Source organism: Pseudopipra pipra, chromosome 7 (assembly GCF_036250125.1).
Source record: "Pseudopipra pipra isolate bDixPip1 chromosome 7, bDixPip1.hap1, whole genome shotgun sequence".
Classification (NCBI taxonomy): Eukaryota; Metazoa; Chordata; class Aves; order Passeriformes; family Pipridae; genus Pseudopipra; species Pseudopipra pipra.
Genome location: NC_087555.1, coordinates 21596771 through 21616878, shown reverse-complemented (window position 1 = coordinate 21616878; position 20108 = coordinate 21596771). Strand labels below are relative to the sequence as shown.

At 36.5% G+C, this 20108-nt stretch overlaps 1 protein-coding gene across 2 annotated transcripts in view; it reads right to left on the bottom strand.

Annotated features, from left to right (window-relative positions):
• The window catches only part of FIGN (fidgetin, microtubule severing factor), a 105535-nt gene extending 85641 nt beyond the window's left edge, over positions 1-19894 (bottom strand). The window contains exons 1-2 of one of the 2 annotated variants that reach the window (XM_064661040.1): positions 19690-19894; positions 18761-18930 (exon numbers count right to left, since the gene is read on the bottom strand). In XM_064661040.1, coding sequence (XP_064517110.1) covers positions 18761-18785 — 25 coding nt within the window. In that variant the 5' untranslated portion in view covers positions 18786-18930; positions 19690-19894. The remainder of the gene's footprint in view (positions 1-18760; positions 18931-19689) is intronic. The other variant, XM_064661042.1, reaches the window with a different exon arrangement.
• Between the last annotated feature and the right edge of the window lie 214 nt (positions 19895-20108).

Sequence of the window (20108 nt, the reverse complement as noted above, 5' to 3'; positions counted from 1 at the left end):
TTTATAACTAGTCATTAAAAAAATAAATAAATAAAAATAGAAGTTTATCATATAAATGGAACGGTTTGTGGGTGGAAAAAAGTGATTTCATTTAAAATAAAATTTGATTTCACTTTTATGATTACACATAACTAGCATAGTAAAAGCTGTGCTGAAAACTTACCATCTTAGTGCTTCCTTCAGAAAAAGAAAAATAGATTAGGCATTACTAAGAGGATTTTTTAAAAAGCATAAATGATATTTCAAGCTTGTATTAAAATTCCTATTGTCCCAAAATGCTTGTTTCACAGTCAATTAATTTAAGAACATATTATTCAGGAAAACATTAATAAAAAAGGAATCTATTCACTGAGAAAAAATGTAAATGGCCATTGCAAATACAAAATGCTTGATGTGCAACTGAAAATCTTTTGTCATATTTATTCCAGCCTTTATGTCTATATCTGAAATTTGTCAGATTTTATCCTAAAGCAAATGACCTCTCCTACATTTACCGAAGGAATACAAGTTCTCTCCTGCTTACAATTGTTAATTGAGCCTGTCTGCTGCAGCTTCTCTTTCCTCTCCAAATACTTGTTTTACATATTTACTGCCAAGCACTTGAACAGTCCTCTATTTTATTATAATACTGGTGTTCCCCCCGCCCCCCCCCCCCCGCCAACTCCTTCTGGAAGATTTTTTTTTTTTTTAATGTACCGCGAATAGTTAAAGCTGCAATTCAATAAAGCATCTAAAATGCCTAGTACAAGACAAGGGTCTTCCTCCTCCCTTCATGGACTCAAGTCCATATTCTGAGTGGTACAGCCAATTTTCATATTATTTTTACATAAATGCTAGACAAGCATGTCTGCATTGCTAACCTGGATCATGAAGATGAGAGTGCACAGAATGTACGTGCGTATATGTGCACGTGCATAAACATTTTAGTAGGTGGTCCACCATTTCAGTTCTATTTTACTAGTAAAGTACTGTATACAAATATGTGAATACTTGCCAGTAGAAAAAAAATATATATAGGATTTTAGATTACATCAAATCATAAAGCATCTTGTCTCTCAAATCATAAATGCATTGGCAGAATAAAACAAAACAAAGCTCTATTTAGGCATTTCCTTCAAATGTATTGTTCAAGCAAAACCCGATTTAATTAGGCAAATAGCATTTTAAAGGCTACTGCTTTATAACACGGTAGTCTTGAAAATTATGGGGGTTGAAAACACCATTCTCATTTAGCTCTGTGATAAACAAAAAAAAAATATAAAAAAAGATTACACACACACATGCTAAACATCTTTTTTTTATTATTATTATTATGGATTGAGACAATGGGGAAATCTTATGTCTTCGCAACAGTTCCAAGGCCATACTAATCAGGTGTAATTTTTAATAAACACTGACTGTTTGGTGCTCGTTCAAGGTATTTCATTAGGAGGTTATTCATTTAAAATAAATGTTTCAATCATATCAAGCTGTAACCTTTCTTGAAATGTAAATGAATGGTTCAAATGAGAAGATTAATAAAGAAGGGATGTTCCAATTCCAAGCATGGCATGCTATGTATTTTTAAATTTGTCTATGCCAGATGCTGTCAGTCAGAACAAAAAACTGTCCAAGCAGACAATCTGTGCGTCTGAATGTTGATCATGTTGGAAAGTAAAGGGGGAGGGGGGAGAGAGTGTGTCAAGGATTCATGGTCCTTCATCTTTGCAGTAGAGCAAACACGTCTCTCAGTATAACGACAGACAGCTGCTTCCACTTTCTAATGTGCCCTAACTTAGATCACTGAAAGAATTGTCAGCACTCAGAGAAACACACAAAGATAACACAGCCAGCTGCCATGAAGGGGGAAACAGCACAGCTCAGAAGAAATGGGATTTGTTCCATTTGCATGATGCTGGCTCCCTTGGGCCCCTTTCTTTCAAATCCAAAGCACAAAAGACAACACTTAACATATTTGCTTAAAGATGACAACCTCATGTTGATTTCATTTGGATGTAACAGTGTCAGGATTACAGATATAAGAATATATTATATCTGTAACAGAGACTGACAAATGTATCCATCAGTGAAACTGTCTGATTCATCTGCTTATACAGCCATTTTACCATCCCAAGGGTGCCATCTAAGTAGTAACTTTAGAAGACTGAAGGTCTAATTTTATTACACCACATTTCAACCTACTAAACAATATTATTTCTAAAATAGATCATTTTTATTGGAAGTCTCCCTGATGAAAAATCCAGTAGACACCGGAGAATTTATGAACTGTATGGGTCCTTTGAACTCAATATACTGCCAATTTTAAGCAACTTTCTTTACACACAATCACAACCTAAACTCAAATAATAGAAATTGAGTTAAAAACATACAGGATAATGGTAGCTATTTTAATATTACATCATAGTCTGTTGCTATTTAAATATCTGCTGATTGGCAGTCCATCACTATCTAGAGTGCTTCTTGTTACAGTTATGTATCAATAAAAGAGTTTCTCCAATAGAAAACCTATGAATAGTTATTTTTCTTCTATACACTTTGAACCAGCTTTGCAATCTAATTTTTGGTTGAGGTTTTCATTGGGCACTCCAAAAGTCACACGGAAGTGACTGAAAGCTGAACACACTACTCATCACATTGTGCTGCAGCTGCAGAAACAAAACCAAACTAAAGGGCACAGATTTGCAAGATTGCCTGTCAGCACGGGTTTATGGACCGGCCTCTTTTTTAATCAGATGAAACAATTAGGCCATGGTCAGACTTTCTCTAGTTTTCAACGCATTACACTGAACTGTCTGAAGGCACAAGTATTCCCCCACCACCCCAACACCACCAAATGACTGCATAACGCTCCCTACGTGAACTGCTTTGTCTAGAGGAACTCAAAACTGCTTGTTGCTATCTGCTGCCACCAAGAACTGCACTGTAATTCACTAGATTGAAGTTGTTTTGTAAAATGGAGTTAACTGCTGTACGTGGAATTTCAGCACAGCAGATGGTTACCAATCATTATTTTCAATTTGTTTAGTTTCAAGCAATGGGGCTGTTTGGGAGGAGCAGAGCGGAGGACAGGAATGGGGAGAGCAGAGAGGTTACATGCACTGGCTTGCAATGCAAGTAGTGCTAGATGGCATAGCATTAAAAGGAGGGGGAAAAAAGTCTCTGCTCAGAACCGTAGCAAAGCTAAACCAAAAAAAAAAGAAAACAAAAAGGAAAAAAGAAGGTGGGGGGATTGGATAAAATCAGATTTTATATACATATATAGATTTTTAAAAAAAATGAAGAATACAACATTTAAAAGGGGGCACTTATTGATCAGTCATTCTCTGTTCAAGAGTTACCTTACATTTTAAACATGGGAAATGGACTTGAAAGTTTCCAAAGGTAAATTGTCTCTATTCACACTTTGCCATCATTCAAATTTAAATCATGCTCTACTATAAGTGGTTCAGTTGCTGAACTTGAAATGGAACCATTTATGGACAAGTGCACATGAACAGAAATTAAGCTGTAAATATCTGGGCTGGGCCATGATTGTAGTCCAGAAACATCTAGGGCTGAAGCCGAGGCTGAGCCCCACTCCGTGTTCATGTAATTGCTTAGATGATTTATAACTTGCTGTTTCTATTAAAAATGGTTTAAAGAGAAATTTGGAGCCTGAATTCTAAAATCATTTGTTCAGGCAGGAAAAAAAATTCCTTTGCTGTTTTACTCCCCTGACCAATGTTTAAGAGGCATGGTGTTCCACCACAAGGACAAAATTCACATTTTTCTGAATTCAGACAAAAGACACGACAAACACCCTTCCAGCAACAAAAGCCAGTGACCAGTCATCCAGCTTACACTGGAGTTGCTTGGTACTTTAATATTCCCCATTAAAACTGACTTTGAATTATTTCCCAATGTAACTCTTTTTTTTTAATCCTGTAAAAACTGTATCAATACTTTCACAGCATATTCACTTGTTCCTGCTATTTTGAACCATCCAAGAGTCAGTTAGCTCTGCCACTACGATGCCACAGGTGATGTGGGCAGAGGCCTTCCAGCAGGAACCCCATTGAAACTGTGTCCCTTCTGGGGCCATTTCTGGCTCTGGGACTTGCTTTCTTCCTCCCACTCACTTCAACACAGCCTGATCTCTTGGCTTTCAGAACAAGCTGTAAAAGCCACCAACTTGACAGGTGGAAGAGAAAGGCCCAGGATATTGGGGTTTGGAGGATAATAACGGATATACTTGGATGATACCAATCCTCCATTAGCAGTTAGCAAAAACAATTGCTCTCTCTCAGGCAGAACAGCAGGGACAGTCACTGACTGTAAACAAGTCTGTCATCAAAAAACTTGGTTATTTAAGACTGACCAGATACCCTAACTATATTTCCAACCTATTTCCATGACAGCTAAAGCTGATTTTAAGAGTACACGTAGCCCTGCAGAGATTAGATTTGTAAAGGGGTTAATCATGATGCCCTCCAGGTGTTACCCATCCTTTTTATTGAGGTTTCAGTATGTTGGGCAGTTCACTGCACAGCTCCACCACACAACAGTGAACGAAGGACCAAGTTTGCAAACCTGGGTGTGTGCCAAGGTTGAAGTGACACACTGGTGACTCTGTCAGCCCCTTGGGAAAAAGTGGATTAGATGAATCACGAAACAATGTCACAGTTATTTCTCCAGTAAGTTAACTATCTGTTGGTCACAGGTGATGAAGACATAGAGGTTTGACCTAGTACTTTCACAGATTGTGTTCTGTCTTGGAAATTTTTTTCCCCTGCCTCTCCATAAACTGTAATTATTCTTAGACCAACAAAAACTCTTGACATTTTGAAGCAATGAAAAACATTGCCAAGGGGGTTGCTTCAACATGGGAACATACTTCCTGAATCTCCCAAACTGTTCACAGGTTATTGTCAAACTGCCTCAACAAAATTTGGTCCAGTGTCAACCGCAAAGGAGACATCACACGCTTCATATACCAAGCAACTTTTATTTTAATTACTTTTGAAAAAAAGGTTAGAAAGCTAAATGGGAACCGAGCAAAGGTGTCCTGGTTATAGGTCAGGGGACCTACAAAATAATCAAAACCCTTTTGCTGGATTCGTTCTCAGTTTTTTCTTATGTTGTACAGAAATGCAGAAACTCAACACTGCAGTTAAGCTTTATGGCTCATCATTAACTGTGTAGCTAAAATGCTGCATCCATGCAGTTTCTCGAGCAGAAAGTGCGCAAGTTACACCACTATACTCTTAGGAAAAGTTGTCCACTTGGTTAATGACAATCCATGTAACAAATTTTTCTTAAATATACATTTCTCCCTAAACATACTCGTAGTCTTAGAACAAAGAAGTTAGAACTAAACTATGGATTGGAGCATGTCTTAATTTATGGTACCAAATTCAAGAATACTTGCTCTTTTTGTTCTACATCAGTAGATCTACTGAAAATTTGAAGCAGACTATCAGATGAATTTGAATTACTGGAAACCTTCTGATTGCTAATAGTGATACACTGGAGTAGAGAACCATAGTGAAACATTTGAACTAAAGAATAAATGTGACTTCACATAAATATCAACATTTTTAACAATAATCCATAAGAGAACAAGAAACTGTAATATGGCATCTCACAAGAGAAAAGGGTCAAGCAATTGGACCTAGGCAACTGGAGTAGGGTTAACTGGGTTTAATCCCACCTGAATTACTTATTATCCAGATTTTAGTATATAATAAAATTTAGTACCCAATTCTAGGCATCTCAAATACTGTGCGCTGGCTTCTGTAGTCTTTACTACAGCAAAGAGCAGTGTATAGCTAAAGAAATGTTTCTACCAGGTGAAAAAATATCTGTAAGTGAGCAACATAGCGAATTTGAGTCTAGTTCCCTAAAGACAACCACTAGAGAGGAAAAAAAAAAAAAAAGAGGCAAATACAAAAACATCTCCCAGATTAAAAAAGAAAAAAAGAATAGGAAACCACTTACTGTAGCAAAATTCCAGGAATAATGAGGAATACACAGAGATTTATTTTTTTTTTATGTCACACAAATGGGATTCTCTTTGTAGGTGCCAGCATTAAAACTTTCTACAGACGGTTGTGGAGGTGAGGGTCTGGCAGAGGAGATTACTGGCGTGCCCTCTAGAGGCTGGATGTCTGGCCAAGGAACTTTTCATCAGCTACTACAGTACAGAGGAGGCTACCAGCACTAGACCTGTAAGCAGTACTCACTCTTTTTCTTTTTTTTTTTTGTAGCATATTTTATGTACTGTAATACACTGTAAGCATTAATACAGCAAACCAAATCTCTAAAGGATTCCTGTCAAATATAAATACATGCATAAACACAAGATATAATTGAAAAAGTCTTTGCTTAATGAGCTCATGGGTACTTTGACACAGTGCATAAAATGTAGACTTGAAATTTTAAGATGATACATCAATTCCCATAGTCGAGCTTTGGAATCAACACTAAAAAATAAAATCTATTTAGCATCAGTTCAGACTCAGGTTACTCTTACTCTAACATGGAGCCACACCCTACAAATAACAACGATAAATCTTCTTATCACCCACCTGTGTACTCATGAAATGTGGATCTTTTAAAAGGCAGAAACATCTCAGGGTAAAACCAGGGTCAAATTTTGCATTGGCAGCAGGTAAAAAGCTATAATATACCTAGTCAATCATACACTAGCTGAAACACAGTCCACAGAGCACTTAATAGCTCAGTCCAACAAGGATATCACCAAGTGGAATTTGGTGCACAAATGCAAATGGATAAGATTTTTTTTTCTTAAACTGTACATGATCCTTATCCTTATTATCTTACTACTGACAGCAAGTCTTATTACAGCTAACTAGAAAACAAACTTGCTTGCCTGAAATCCAGCATGGAACTACTCACAAAATTTCAGAAACTATACACTAGTAAATTATATTACAACATATCCCTCCTGAAAACAGTTATCCTACAAGAAACATGCACATACAAGGTTTTACTTCTTTCAGTGCCTTTTTGCCACATAATGAACATATTAATAGCTATCCAGTCAGTCTTTTGCTTAAAGTATTTAGAAAATACCCCAATTTGATACTGGTTGGTATATATAGTAAAAAGAAATGCCAGAAGAAAAATAGTTATTTTCACCTCTAAAAGGATAGGTAAATGATAGATTAATATCATTAATGAAAACCTCATTATTGCAACTACACAATACTATCATGCCCATTCATACTTAATTTTCTTGTAGAAATTACATTATACAACATGGCATATAATCAGTTCTGACTGGAGGTAGGAGAGAACCAGTGGTTAACTATGACTTAAATGACCAGTTTTCCAGTGCAGTTGTCTTCTAATTAAATTAAGTGTGGAGCACAGTTATCGAGATATGCTATAAGGTTTTGCTTGGAAGTATTTTTCTCTTTTGTTTTTTCCCCTCTGCCTATCAGAATACCTTACACCTTTCAAAACTAGAACAGGGGGAGCAGGCGTGGGGAGAAAAGAAAAAAGTGCTTCTGGCAGATGCCATGCCAAGGCATGTATTACTCACCATCCTTCCGCCCACATTCAGGAATGCAGCTCATCTATTTCTTAGCTTTTCCCACTAATTCAAATGCTCAGAACTGCACCTCAATTGCTAGTTCAAAAAGACAACCTTCTTAATGACAAATAGACTGCCATTTTATTAGCAACAAAATAAATACAGCTGTAGTACTCAATGCTGCATCAAGCTACAGTGATTCCTGTATTTACTCTTAGCTGTTAGGGATTACACCCAAACCCAGTTCTGCTCCAGAACTACTTCCAGCTGAGCATCTGACAATACCAGTACTGTAACCAGGAGTTGATATCCAGAGAGCCTGGTACCCCAGGAGCATTTTAAGTGGGCACAAGTTTCTCATCACTTTATAGTTAGTATTTTCTATAAGATCTGACTTAGAGAAGAAATAACTTACTATATCAGGGTCTCTTATCTTTACAGTAAAAGACTGGTCACCTGGTAGAGGACACAACAAATATTAAAGTGATTATAGCCTTGATCTTAGTGAGAAGATAGAATTACATAAGTGTTGGTAGAGATCTCAGTAAAACAATGCAGAATGCCACTTCCTATATTTTAGAAGTGCAGTATTTCTACGTTTACCATATTTCAAATACAAGAGTTTCACAGTAAGACCAAGAGGCTGGGAAAGGGAAGGGGGGGCTGGGAGACATTGGTAGGCAGGGAGAGGGGGGCATGGAATGGCTTCAAAAAGCCAGGAAAGAGAGATTCTGTTTCTTTGCAATGGGTTTATATCAGCCAGGCTTAAATAATGGTATTGCAAATTAAGGCCCAGGGGAATTTGGAGCGTACAAGTAAGCTTTTGTTCTCCAAACCCCAAAAGGTATGTGGGAGATTTGGAGGTTTGTTTCCATTTAAATGGCATATGTATTTCTAAACCATAAGTTAAACTATTTTGCTCTTTTTATTGTGCAGCCTTGCTGATTCAGTACCTATTAGGAAAGATATTATTCCCAATATAGCGACAACTCTTTAAAGTAACAATTATCTGTTACTGTACTTATCATTTTCATTTACTTGCCTTCAGAACTTTAGATCAAGGAAGAAAGCAACAAATCCAATGTAAGAAACCTCATTGTGTTGGGGGGAGGAGGATGACAGTGCCGGGGAGGGAAGCAACAGATAGAAAGAACAGTGAGGGTAGAAGTCATTTGAAGGGATTCAAGCTTTCCAGTGTAAACACAGAAGCTAATTAGTATGCCGTGATTTTAAAACATATTCTGTTATCAGAAAGCAAAATAGAAATCTGTACTAAAAAAAAAAAATAATCTTCTGAAGTCCTTAAAGCAGGTGGACAAAAACGTAGGCACATAGAGACGTATGCCTCTGCTCCCCTCGCCCCACACATATGTACAGATACAAAATTGGGTTAGTTCTCTGTAAATAGCTCCTGTAAATATATCTCAGGATTTTAGGTGTACTTTTTCACACTGGAAGATTTCTATACAAAACCAGTTTAATCTAAGTCCCTCTGATTATTATTAGAAACTCATTATTTGAGGACATCTATCTTTACAGTAACTATCTATGCACCATTAAAGAGCACAATGCCCATAATTGTTTAAAAAGCCATGGGGGGGAGGGGGAAGGGAGAAGGATCAGGAGGAGGAAGAAGACAAGTAAGGGAGATTTTGCAATTAGAACAGCATCATCTACTCTGTATTGCTCCTTGGAACATCTACACAGTAACAAACTGAGTTTAAAGTTTCCTCCATGCAAAATCACAAATGAATAATTTGTTATACCTTTACATAACACATGTATTTTTGTCCTGATGAATTTAAAATGTGTTTTTACAACAACCAGGAAAAATCAAAAGCCCTGTTTCTTCTATGATACAGCATTAATACTTCAAGAGTGAGACTGTAGCATTTAAGAAGTACAAATAAAGCTAACACCTACCGTTTTTTGGGGAAATTGCTTATAAGACCTAGCTACTAAGAACTGTTGCACACCTGCATATCCAAAGTCAATAGAAATTGCAGGGACTCAGTGCCTCTGATAATTGAGCACCCAAAACCGGAAACCTGAATTGCACTTGCTGAGATGCTATACTATTCGTGATGTTATCTCAGCCACTCAGACCCTTCAAGCTCAAACTGCAGCTGTTGTAGCTGCTTTGAAACAGAAAGGAACAGTAACTTTAGCCAAAAAGGAGTTGCCTGTCATGAATGAAAGTAGTGAATTCTACCATCTCTAAACAGCTGACATCTTGGGGGGGGTGGGGAGGGTGGTAGTGGTGTTTGCTAAGCAATCAATAACAAAACATCTTTCCTTAATAAGGGGTGAAAATTATTACTCCAAATGAATACTAGTGTCAATTTGTTATTCTGTACCATATGGATAATCACATTATAACTGAACATTTCTAACTAGTGAAAACTTTCAAAACATCATTAATTGAGACACTGGTTATTCACAGTCTCCATAAGCACACGATGAGATACACTTTACCTATGTCTAACTTTATAAAAGAAAGGCTTCTCAAAGCTATTGAACTATGTGTTTATAGAATTAACAAATATGTTCCCTGCATATTAAAGTGTACCTTCGATATGAGTGTTACATTGACAAATACCAGGGGCCAAATAACAAGGAGTGTCTCATACCCCTCATTACATAAGATTTACTGATATTAATCTGAATAACATTAAATTTCTTGGTAGGACAACCATGGTACCAGCTAAACTAATGTTACCACTAAAGGTTTTAAACTGAAAGTGGAAAAATAAACTAGTGTTGTAGCATAGAGAATGCCTACACAGGACAGGTGTATGAAATGCAATGAATGAAAGTCGAACAAAATGAAAATCAATGACTAAAAAAAGGTTAATTGCTGCATGAACATTTTCCAAAATATACTTATTTCAGCTTTTATCGAAAGCAAAGAGTAAGAAATAAAAAATTATCAGAAATTCTATAAACACATGAAAAATTATTATCTTTAAAGTGGAATATCTGCTCATTTACAGTATGCTCAATATCTTACCAGTATAGTTATGAAGTTAATATAAAGCTGCAGATCTATCATTATTAAACATAAAACCACTTAATTTTGTAAGTCAAGTCTACATTTAGCTGAAGAGTTAACAAATTTATAATCTCCTTCCATATTAAAAATAACTGAATCTTGATAGTTTAAACCTAGCAATTTTCTGCCTGGATATATACTGTTTGCAAATTATCAGAGGTGACTTTAAGTCTATATTTTCATGAAAAAAAATATAAACTATTTTAATTTCTCTACTTTAATAATGCAGATGACCTATCAATTAAGTTTAAAGATCTTCAGCAAACTCCATTTGTATTTTAAATTAAACTATTTTACAGAATGCAAAAAAAAAAAAAAATTAATAAAAACACATTGTCCAAACTGAATTTTCTTACAGCCATATTGCACTGTTATTTTAGAGCTGCAAGAGGAAACAGAATTGGATCCATACACCAAGAATGTATTTCTACAATACTGTATATAGTCATGTGGTCCACAAATGCCAACAAGGGACTGAAAATAGGATCAATTCTTTTCCTTCTCAGAAACAATCTTGTAAGCATCTGAGTTCCCAAAGACATAAAAGAATAGTTACTTTTCTGAGATCTTTTGATATTGCTCTTCATGGTGGAGCTATCCACAAGTGATGGGAAAGATCTCTTTTGAAAGTAAATGGTGCTCCTTCAAGTGTGTTCAGATACATCTTTGCTGTTCCTTTCTCTGTTTCTCAAGTTTAACTTGAAAAGGATGCTTGATTTTTTTAAAATTTGGTTTAGGTATCACAATGGGATACCTTATATCAGTCAGTGCTTGCAAACCTTATTGTTCCAGCACAGAATCTAGCTGTTTCTTTCTCTGTGTCAACACAGGAGGCTGAAGTAATCAGATAGGTCTAAAGAAGACAGAGGATCTTAACCTGCACTTTCTCAGAGTCTGTGATGAGTAGGTTCATACTTTCAACATGACCACACTGAGCCGTAAGGCATATAAATAGCTACTTTTCATCTAAAAGCACAGCTATCACAGCAGTTTGTACAGCAGGGCTATCAGTTCATAATATTTTAAACGTCAGTATTGATACTATTGTCAGGGATTAATAATTTCTGCATATAACTTTATCATTCCTATCCACCCTGTGCTGTCACTCGGTAATATAAAGTAATTGTTGGCTCTTCCCCTCACTGTGTCTCCAGAAGACAAGTACACACAGTAACATCTGTTGTACTGTCTAGGAATATCTTCACAGCACTACAGTTCTCAGTTTTATTAAGTGATAATTCAAGCCCACTGTATAAATGCTTTTTTATTAATGACTTGCTTGTGCACTAGAATGGAGGAGACAGAAGGGAAAAAAACTCTCCGAGGAAAATAGGGATGTGATTTCCAACATATTAAAAGGCAAACAGCAGTTGTTCTAAATCAGGGAAAAAAAACCAAAACAACTTGAATGAAAACATGAAGATACATTCCTGCCACAAACCCTTGTGACCCATCAGGTTCAGCCCTTTCTCCCATCTCCTCTCAATATTCATTTTCAAATTCCCTTCGGATTAGCAGAAGTTCCACAAATATGCATTAATATGTCCCTTAAGCATTTTATCACACTGAAGAAGAGAAACAAAAAGTTCAATTGTGACCCATACCAGAGAATCATTCACTCAGATCCTGCTTAATTAGATGTGAGACCGCTAGCTTAGATCATGAAGTTTGACCACACTATGCTCTTAGTGCTAGAGTATTAATGCAAATAAGATACAGATTACTGAAACCAATTTATCATCACCAATCTATAACCAGCTTGACACATGCACACATTCTAAAATATCACACAAAATAAATTGCGGCATACATCTTCATATATTGAGCAATTCATAAACAGAAAGTGAATATATGCTTTAAAAAACTACATGATAGATTTAAAGTAGAATACAAAAGGGTTAAAAACAGATAGCAAAAAGCAATATATGATTTTAAGGAATGTACTTACATCATTAAACTTTGCTATTGTATCAAAATAATCTCAGCATCCTTGTCCACATCACTTCCAGGGTATTTGAAATTTAACTAACAAAATACTAGTAGTAGCTGCACTATACTTTAAAAGAACCAAGAAAATAGTTTCTCAGTTACACTTAAACAATACGACTGGTAATTGCTATTTCAGTGTTTCATGGCACATCAGACTACATACTTAATAGAGTATTAAAAAAAAATTAAAAAATCAGCCAGTGGTATGACAATCATCTGTAGTTGCATTATTTTTAATTATAGCCAAGACACATGAAACTTTTTTCCCTATGCAGAAAAATGGTTTAAAGAACAAAGTTTTAGTCTATTATTTAAATAATGTATGGCTGTTCTTTCTATTGTACAAATACAATAGCTTCTGTAGTAAGTAGTTTTGCTTATATGATTAAACAGATAGTTCAGTATTATGATATGTTTGACAGGTACTGTTACAGCACGATCCGAACAGACATACAATACTGTTATTACCATACTGTGTGTGCCGATACCTCACAGCAACATAGCTCGGCAAGAGGGAAGCACAGACTCCACGTTTTCATCACTGCAGACATCTCCGTATGCTCTTAATCAGTGCTGCTTTCTGCAGATTACACTTTCTCGTATTCTTCCGTTTCTCAGACTGACCTGTCAAAGCCTGATCTCTCCCCCAGTTTTTCAAGACTTTGGTAACCAAGACTGACCAACTCCTTCTCTTTCCATTTTCCCTCTCCTGTCACACAGCGGGGCCAACATCAACAGGTATTTAGAAGCAATAGTGGCAAAGTCCACTTGTGCTTAGTAGGTTGCTGCAAATACAAATTATCTTCTAAGAAATATAATACATGCATTCTCTTTAACATGCCGATCAGGGGGGTGGCAGGTACAATTATGAAAGGACTGAAAACCTTAGATTTCCTTTGACCTCCATTACAGTCTAAGGATTCTCTGCTCCTTGAAGGATAAGACTGTATTTGCCGAACCTATGGTAAGATATTGCAAGTGGATTTTCTCTCTTTTTCTCTATTAGCTACCATCCCTTAAAGGGAGATGTATATGTTGTTTTGAGATTCAGAAATCTTTTTCCTTTCTTTTTTTTTTTTAAGAGAAAATAAAAATTGAATGATCTTAAGGAATTTTCTTTATGCTCGCATTTCTCACACACTCTATAAAAATATCATTGACATAGGGTGAAAAGGTCACATACCTCACCGAAATGGAGCCAAATACTCTCGTAAGGTTTTTCACCTGGAAAATATCCCTATAACTAATTCTATGTATTGGATTTTTTTATTATTATTTTAGCAACAAAAGAAACTCCAGGCCTTTTCCCAGCCTAGAGTTCCCTGAAGTCATCTTTCCCATAAGGAAGATAAGTTTTCACTTAGAGGATAGCATCTCTAGCTAGCAAGATTTTAATACTCTGCAACAATATCAGGGATACGCAATCCTGAATTTACAGCTCTTCAAATTGCTTTTATAGCTATGCTATTCATTTTGGATCAGATGCTTATCTAAAATTCCATACATTTTAGTAGCCATAATATCTAATTTAAAACAGCTTCCAATGAGCCAAAGAACAGTACCCAGGGAAGGAAGAAGAAAAAAGAAAAAAGAAAAAAGAAAAAAGAAAAAAGAAAGGAGAAAAAAGAAAAAGAAAAGCCACAAAAACCAAACCAACCAACCAACAACAACATTAAAAAGCCACAGATTCTGGGAACTGTAAATTACTGTAGTTCTTGAAAGCTAAGCATTATTTACATCAGCTAAGGATTTGGCCCAACATGCACAATTCTACTTCAAAGTTCATTTTTTCCCACCTCCATAGTGCTCTGTTTCTCATCTCCTCAGTTAATAACACATGAGAATTTCTAATTAGTTTATTCCAAATTTTTCTTACAGTTATTTTTATGCCTTTCTTTATCAATGACCGAGAAAGGAAAAAAAGCACTGATTGATCAATTAATCAAGCTTTATCAACATACAATATTCCTTGATACTTCAGAAATGTCTGCGAAACAATTTCCTCCAATCATAAGATCAATGAATCAATGTAAAACCCCAGTAATTAAATTTATCAACTTGGTATCAATACATCTGGCACTTTATGAAAGTATTATGTGAAGTTTGTTCTCCTAAGGGATATATTGATTGAGGGCAAAGAGCCAAATATTTCTATTATTAGATCTGGGGATGCAAGATCAAAACTCACTCTGTTATAAACATACAAATGTTTCATATAGGCAGATCTCATGCTGATTCTGTACCATTAAACCCACTCCTAACAAGCAGATAAGCTTATTAATTGATGATTAAGACTACAGAAAGATCAGTCATTATATTTAATGCTTCTTGTATGCATTCATTGAATAAACTTATTGACAGGAACCATACAGAATCATTTTCCTCTAGGAATTATATCTTAATAAAAGAATACAGCGTCTAAACAAAAGCAGATCTCAAACCTTGTTCATGCAGCATAAAATAGCCTTAATTAACTTATTAAATTTTGAAATTAAAGCTTTGTAGTTTGAAAGAGATTACCACTTCTCTCTCAATTGTATATAGCAGTTACGAATAGAAAAATGAAAAATAAAGACTAAAGATGACACATCGGATAAGAGCCATACTGAAAACCAAAACAAGAAAACAGAAGCACCATCCAAGTGGTTTACAGTTTAATTTTCAACAGGCTAGTATAAAAACTATTTTGGAATATATTTTTAGATGCCATCCCTTACTACATATGCAAAAGCAAGTAGGGCAAAAAAGTTCATCAAGTGCCATTTTTCAATTATAAGAAAAGAGTAGTAGGTCTTTTTATATGAAGATGAAAAAAAAAAAGAATGTTTGATTCTGCTTAAATATAAAAACATCTTAAAGGACAGCTAATGACATAAGACTTGTCATTTTTTCCCAGGAACTGTATGATAAAAATATTAATAGCAATACAGTCTTCATATTTCTAAAATACTGCTAGAATAAGAGAAGTAAACATCTTTGTGCTTTCAGAATGTTGCAATAAATAAAAACAATTTGATCTGGTACTGAAGGTACCTTATTAAGGAGGGCAGGGGAAATAATAACAAAACCCCCAAACCCCCCAGATTCATGTAGGAGTGTTACAAACATCAAATAACAATGAGTCTTTATTAACATGCTATGATTCCTTCATTTCAAACATGATTAATTAGCAAGTATAACACTCACCAAAACTCCCACCACGCTGCTGTTTGCTGCCTATTTGCAAATGGGTCTCTATCAAGTAACCATAAGCAGTGTTAGTCTCATTTACAACACTGAAGAAAAGAAGTCAAAGCATCCTGCTTTAAGGAAGATTTCACTCATACCCTAGCCAAAAAGAAAAGCACAAAAACCAGAAATCCAACAACAAGCAAACATCAAATCCCTCTTTCATCAAAGGGATTCCTTGATAATCCAAACATAAACTTTATGCAAAATGAAAAACTTTTTAGTCAAGTTGCTAAACAATTCAAATTATTGAAATTAGGTAGAGATAAAAGATCAGTTTGGACTTTGTTTTCATCTTTTTTTTTTACTTGAAATCTCCACTTTATATTCAATTTGAAATACTGTTTCTGTTGAGAATGAAAGCGTGGTTCACGTGCCAAAAAATGGAAACAAGAGGATGAGAAGGGGAAGATACACTTAACAGGACTCTTACCATGTTTTAAGCTATGCAAACAGATACCTTCAAATGTACCTTGCTTGCAATAAACATTACTTTGGCAGTAAAAGAAACTTTGATTTACAGGGAGGAGAGGTAGAAACTGAGATTACAAATACAGAAAAAGAAACAAGACTGAGATGAGAGGAAAAAAAATGCCTTCTCAAGGCAATATACATCTATAAATACCATCACAAAAATAACAGAAAAAGGTTCTATTTGGAAGCAACAGATGTATTCCTAAGCAAGAAAATATCCCTGTCGAAATAATGCACAGATTCATACAGGCAGGATCTTTAGAAGTATGAAAAGAGACTGTCTGTGTGGCAAAGCTAAAGTTTCAATCTGAAAATAAAAATTAGGCAGAAGATCCGATACCTCCTTGATTTACCAGCTCTGTATCACAGATACTTGATGATTTTGTCACGCCCTAAGCAGAGTAATTTTTAAGTGCAAATCGGTCCTACTTCTTCCAGCTTTCTCAATTTTATAAATTTGGGATCAAAAACATCAAAGTAGCTTCCATTTCGGACCTAACTTTTAGAGGATCAATCTGACAAGTCACTGCTTGATAGATGTTTCTCTTGATAAACGACTTGTTCAAAAGAGACATTGTAGCTTTCATTTCCTGACCACAACACACTTTTAATTTGCAACAGCAGAGCTGCTCGAGTGTGACTAGTTCCCACTTTCCAGCCTTTCAGGATTGTGGTACTGTCAGGCCACATGCACGGGCAAAACAAAAACTGAGAAAGAGATGCATTCGCAACAAGAATTGTAGCAAAACTTTTCCTCAAACAGGAACTTGATTACATTTGATTTCTCCTAAGAGTGGGTTCTTAAACACCCCTTCCAACCACCTCCAATCCCTAACATTTTAGGGAAGAGGGGAAAAGAGAAAAGTCATATTTGGAAATATATACTTAAGTGTCACGGAATATATATAGCTGCCTAATAGTATCATGTTTATTATATATACATATATTACTGCTACTATAATTATTATTATTATCTGAGAATCGCATTTAACAGTCCAAACCATCCACACCATCCAATTTCAGCTCTCAGCATACTGTCCGATTCCCGATTTAAAATTTATAAATGTAATATCCTCCTCATCACAAGCAGCAGTCCAATCTGCTCTGAATATATATTACAGCTTTAACATCACAGAGGGAAATCTCCCATCTGGCAATCACATTTGCTCCAACAGCTCTAGGAAAAAAAAAAAAAAAAGAAAGAAAAAAAAATGTTCCGCTCTCGCTTGCTTGCTCTTCCCCTTAAAACATTTCTCAGAGCAAATTATGTGCATCTAAAATAAACAGTTGCCTTATTGATCGTTTCAAAGTCAACAAGTTCTAAATGCAAAATGCAATCATATAGCACCCAGGATATGTTTAGCAATATAGTCACCTACAACACCAAAATAGGAGTGTACATTGTGCAACTGCTCTCTCAATTTCTTTCCTGCATTCAGATATGTTATTACGAGAGATCATCAGCCACACACGCCAGACCTCCCCCTTATCCCAAACACACACACACACACACACACACACACACACACACACACACACATGCTCTCTCTCCCTCTCCTAGGGTCCAGGGTCTCTCTCCATCCTTATTTGTTACTACCACATGCAATTAAAAAGTGAACGTACCCCCTTTTTTTGTTTGCACAAAACAGACTAATAGTCATCTTTGTTGTTACTTCCTTAGCCTTAACCGCATACCTAGAGATGCATGTACTGCACCACGAGGAAATCTATTGAAATTTCCCATGCTCCATTTTATTTCACTTTTTGGAGGAGGGGGCAGCATGGGGGGCTGAAGAGTGACTGTTAAAATTAAGCCAGTTTCAGCACCTGATTATTTCATTCTGTTACAAATTGAGAGCAGAGTAGTGTGAACCAGACACTTGTAAACTGAGCATAAAATAACCCTTATTAAATCATATTAAACATTCGACCACAACAGTAATTTTGTTTGTTTACATGCAAAACATTCCCTCACCCCAAATCAGTTAGAACCTCTAGCAGATGATTATGCTGAAAGTAAGAGGGAAAAGCAGCTGGAGTTTAAATGAATGCTCAAAAAATACTAGTTTGCAAAAGGAAAGGATGCATTTTAGGTATGGATGTACGAGCACATAGATGTGTAAGTGTATATATTCATTGCTACACATTTTCGCCTTCTCCACTCACCGAGTTTTACTAATTTACATACCATTGGAGTTCAGTGGTGTATATAGTGCACTGCTAGTAACATGCAACTTCAGGTTTTACAACTGAGATCAATACAATGGACAAATATAATGCTATAATCGAAGCAGAAATGATAAACAAATGATAGCAAGAGAAAAAAATGTTTATATATATACACAAGTGAAAATATACTATTAAACATTAGGTATTTATTACAAAATATTTGCATGCAGAGTCCTCAGTGCGTTATCATGCTATTTAAATTTGTCTTTGCTATTTAGATGCAAAGGAAGTAGATCCCAAAACGGACATACCATAAACACTGGTGCTACTGATCATTTCTTGCTGGCAGCACAAAAAGCTGAATTGGATTTTTCACAAGCAGGAATTCCAAAGGTTGCTTTTCATTAAAGCCACTTTTCCTCTCAGCTATCAAATGTCACTGCCTTGAAACGTGGGCCCTTTCGTCAGGTATTCATTTAACCTACATGCATATAATTAAGTGGGAAAGCAACATCAACAAAAAGGGGATCTCAGATCACAAGAGAAGAAAGAAAGGGGGAAAAAAAAGCACATGACCAGGAATGCAAGTCCATGTCAATTTCACTCACTCCCATTGAAACTAACAAGAGCTCCAGGGAGGATAGTAATAGGATCAGTGGATTGTATATACCATTAAATTATACATCTTTCTCTCCCTCCTGAGCCAACAATACGCCCACCACGCTGTACCCCCTCCAAGATGATGTGCTTACATTTACTGCAACAGCTTCTCTGACATATTCGTGCCCTCCCCAGCCAAGACACAACAATTTAAACCTAACTTTAGTTTTGTGAGATTCTTATTTGCACTTATTTGGTCAGAAGTTAGTTGCCTCAAAGTCCAGACTCACGCTACCTGCAGTTTATTATTTTCAAATCAACTTAAAAATAAATCCAATTAGGAGGAGGAGGAGGTGGGGAGGGAGCTTGCAATCGCGAACTCTTAATCTGCCTACTATTGTTGGCAATGATCAAGGAGGAAAAACCATGCACCGCGATTGTATATCTGTACTTTCCAGACTACGATCAGGCAAGCAGACCGGAGTGTTTAGTATCAGAAAACGACTGCAAATTAGGCAAAATATATAGGGCACGAACAGGCGATTAATACGCGGTTGTCTCGGAGAGCTTTAAGATGAAATAAAATTTAAAACGATGGTAGGAAGACTAGTGGGGGGAAAAAAAAAAAAGATCCTCTTACCTGGAGATTTGGTACAAGAACCCGATAGGTTAGAGTAGCATCGATCCGATGTGTTTGCTGATGAATGGGGGCTCGGGTTAAGTGAAGGTGCCTATGATTTGAAATCATTCCAAGTTTTTGAAGGGAAGACTGACTGCAGCCTCTGCCATGTTGGAATTTCAAACCCAAAACAGCTGCTTTGCAAGGAGCCAGCATGCCAGCAGCTGGACGCCTGCGCAGAGCGCCGCCGAGCCAAATTCAAATCACTTTCACGCGAAGAGCCAAAGATCAGTTTTCAAAGGGGGAGCGGCGCGGGGGGCGGGGGCGCTCCGCGGTCCTGCGCGCCGGGGCCGCCGCTTCCCGCGGGGGGCGGCGGGGAGCCCGCGCTGCGGCCCCGCACACGCTACCCGGCCCGGCGGGACGGGCCAGGGGCTCCCTCC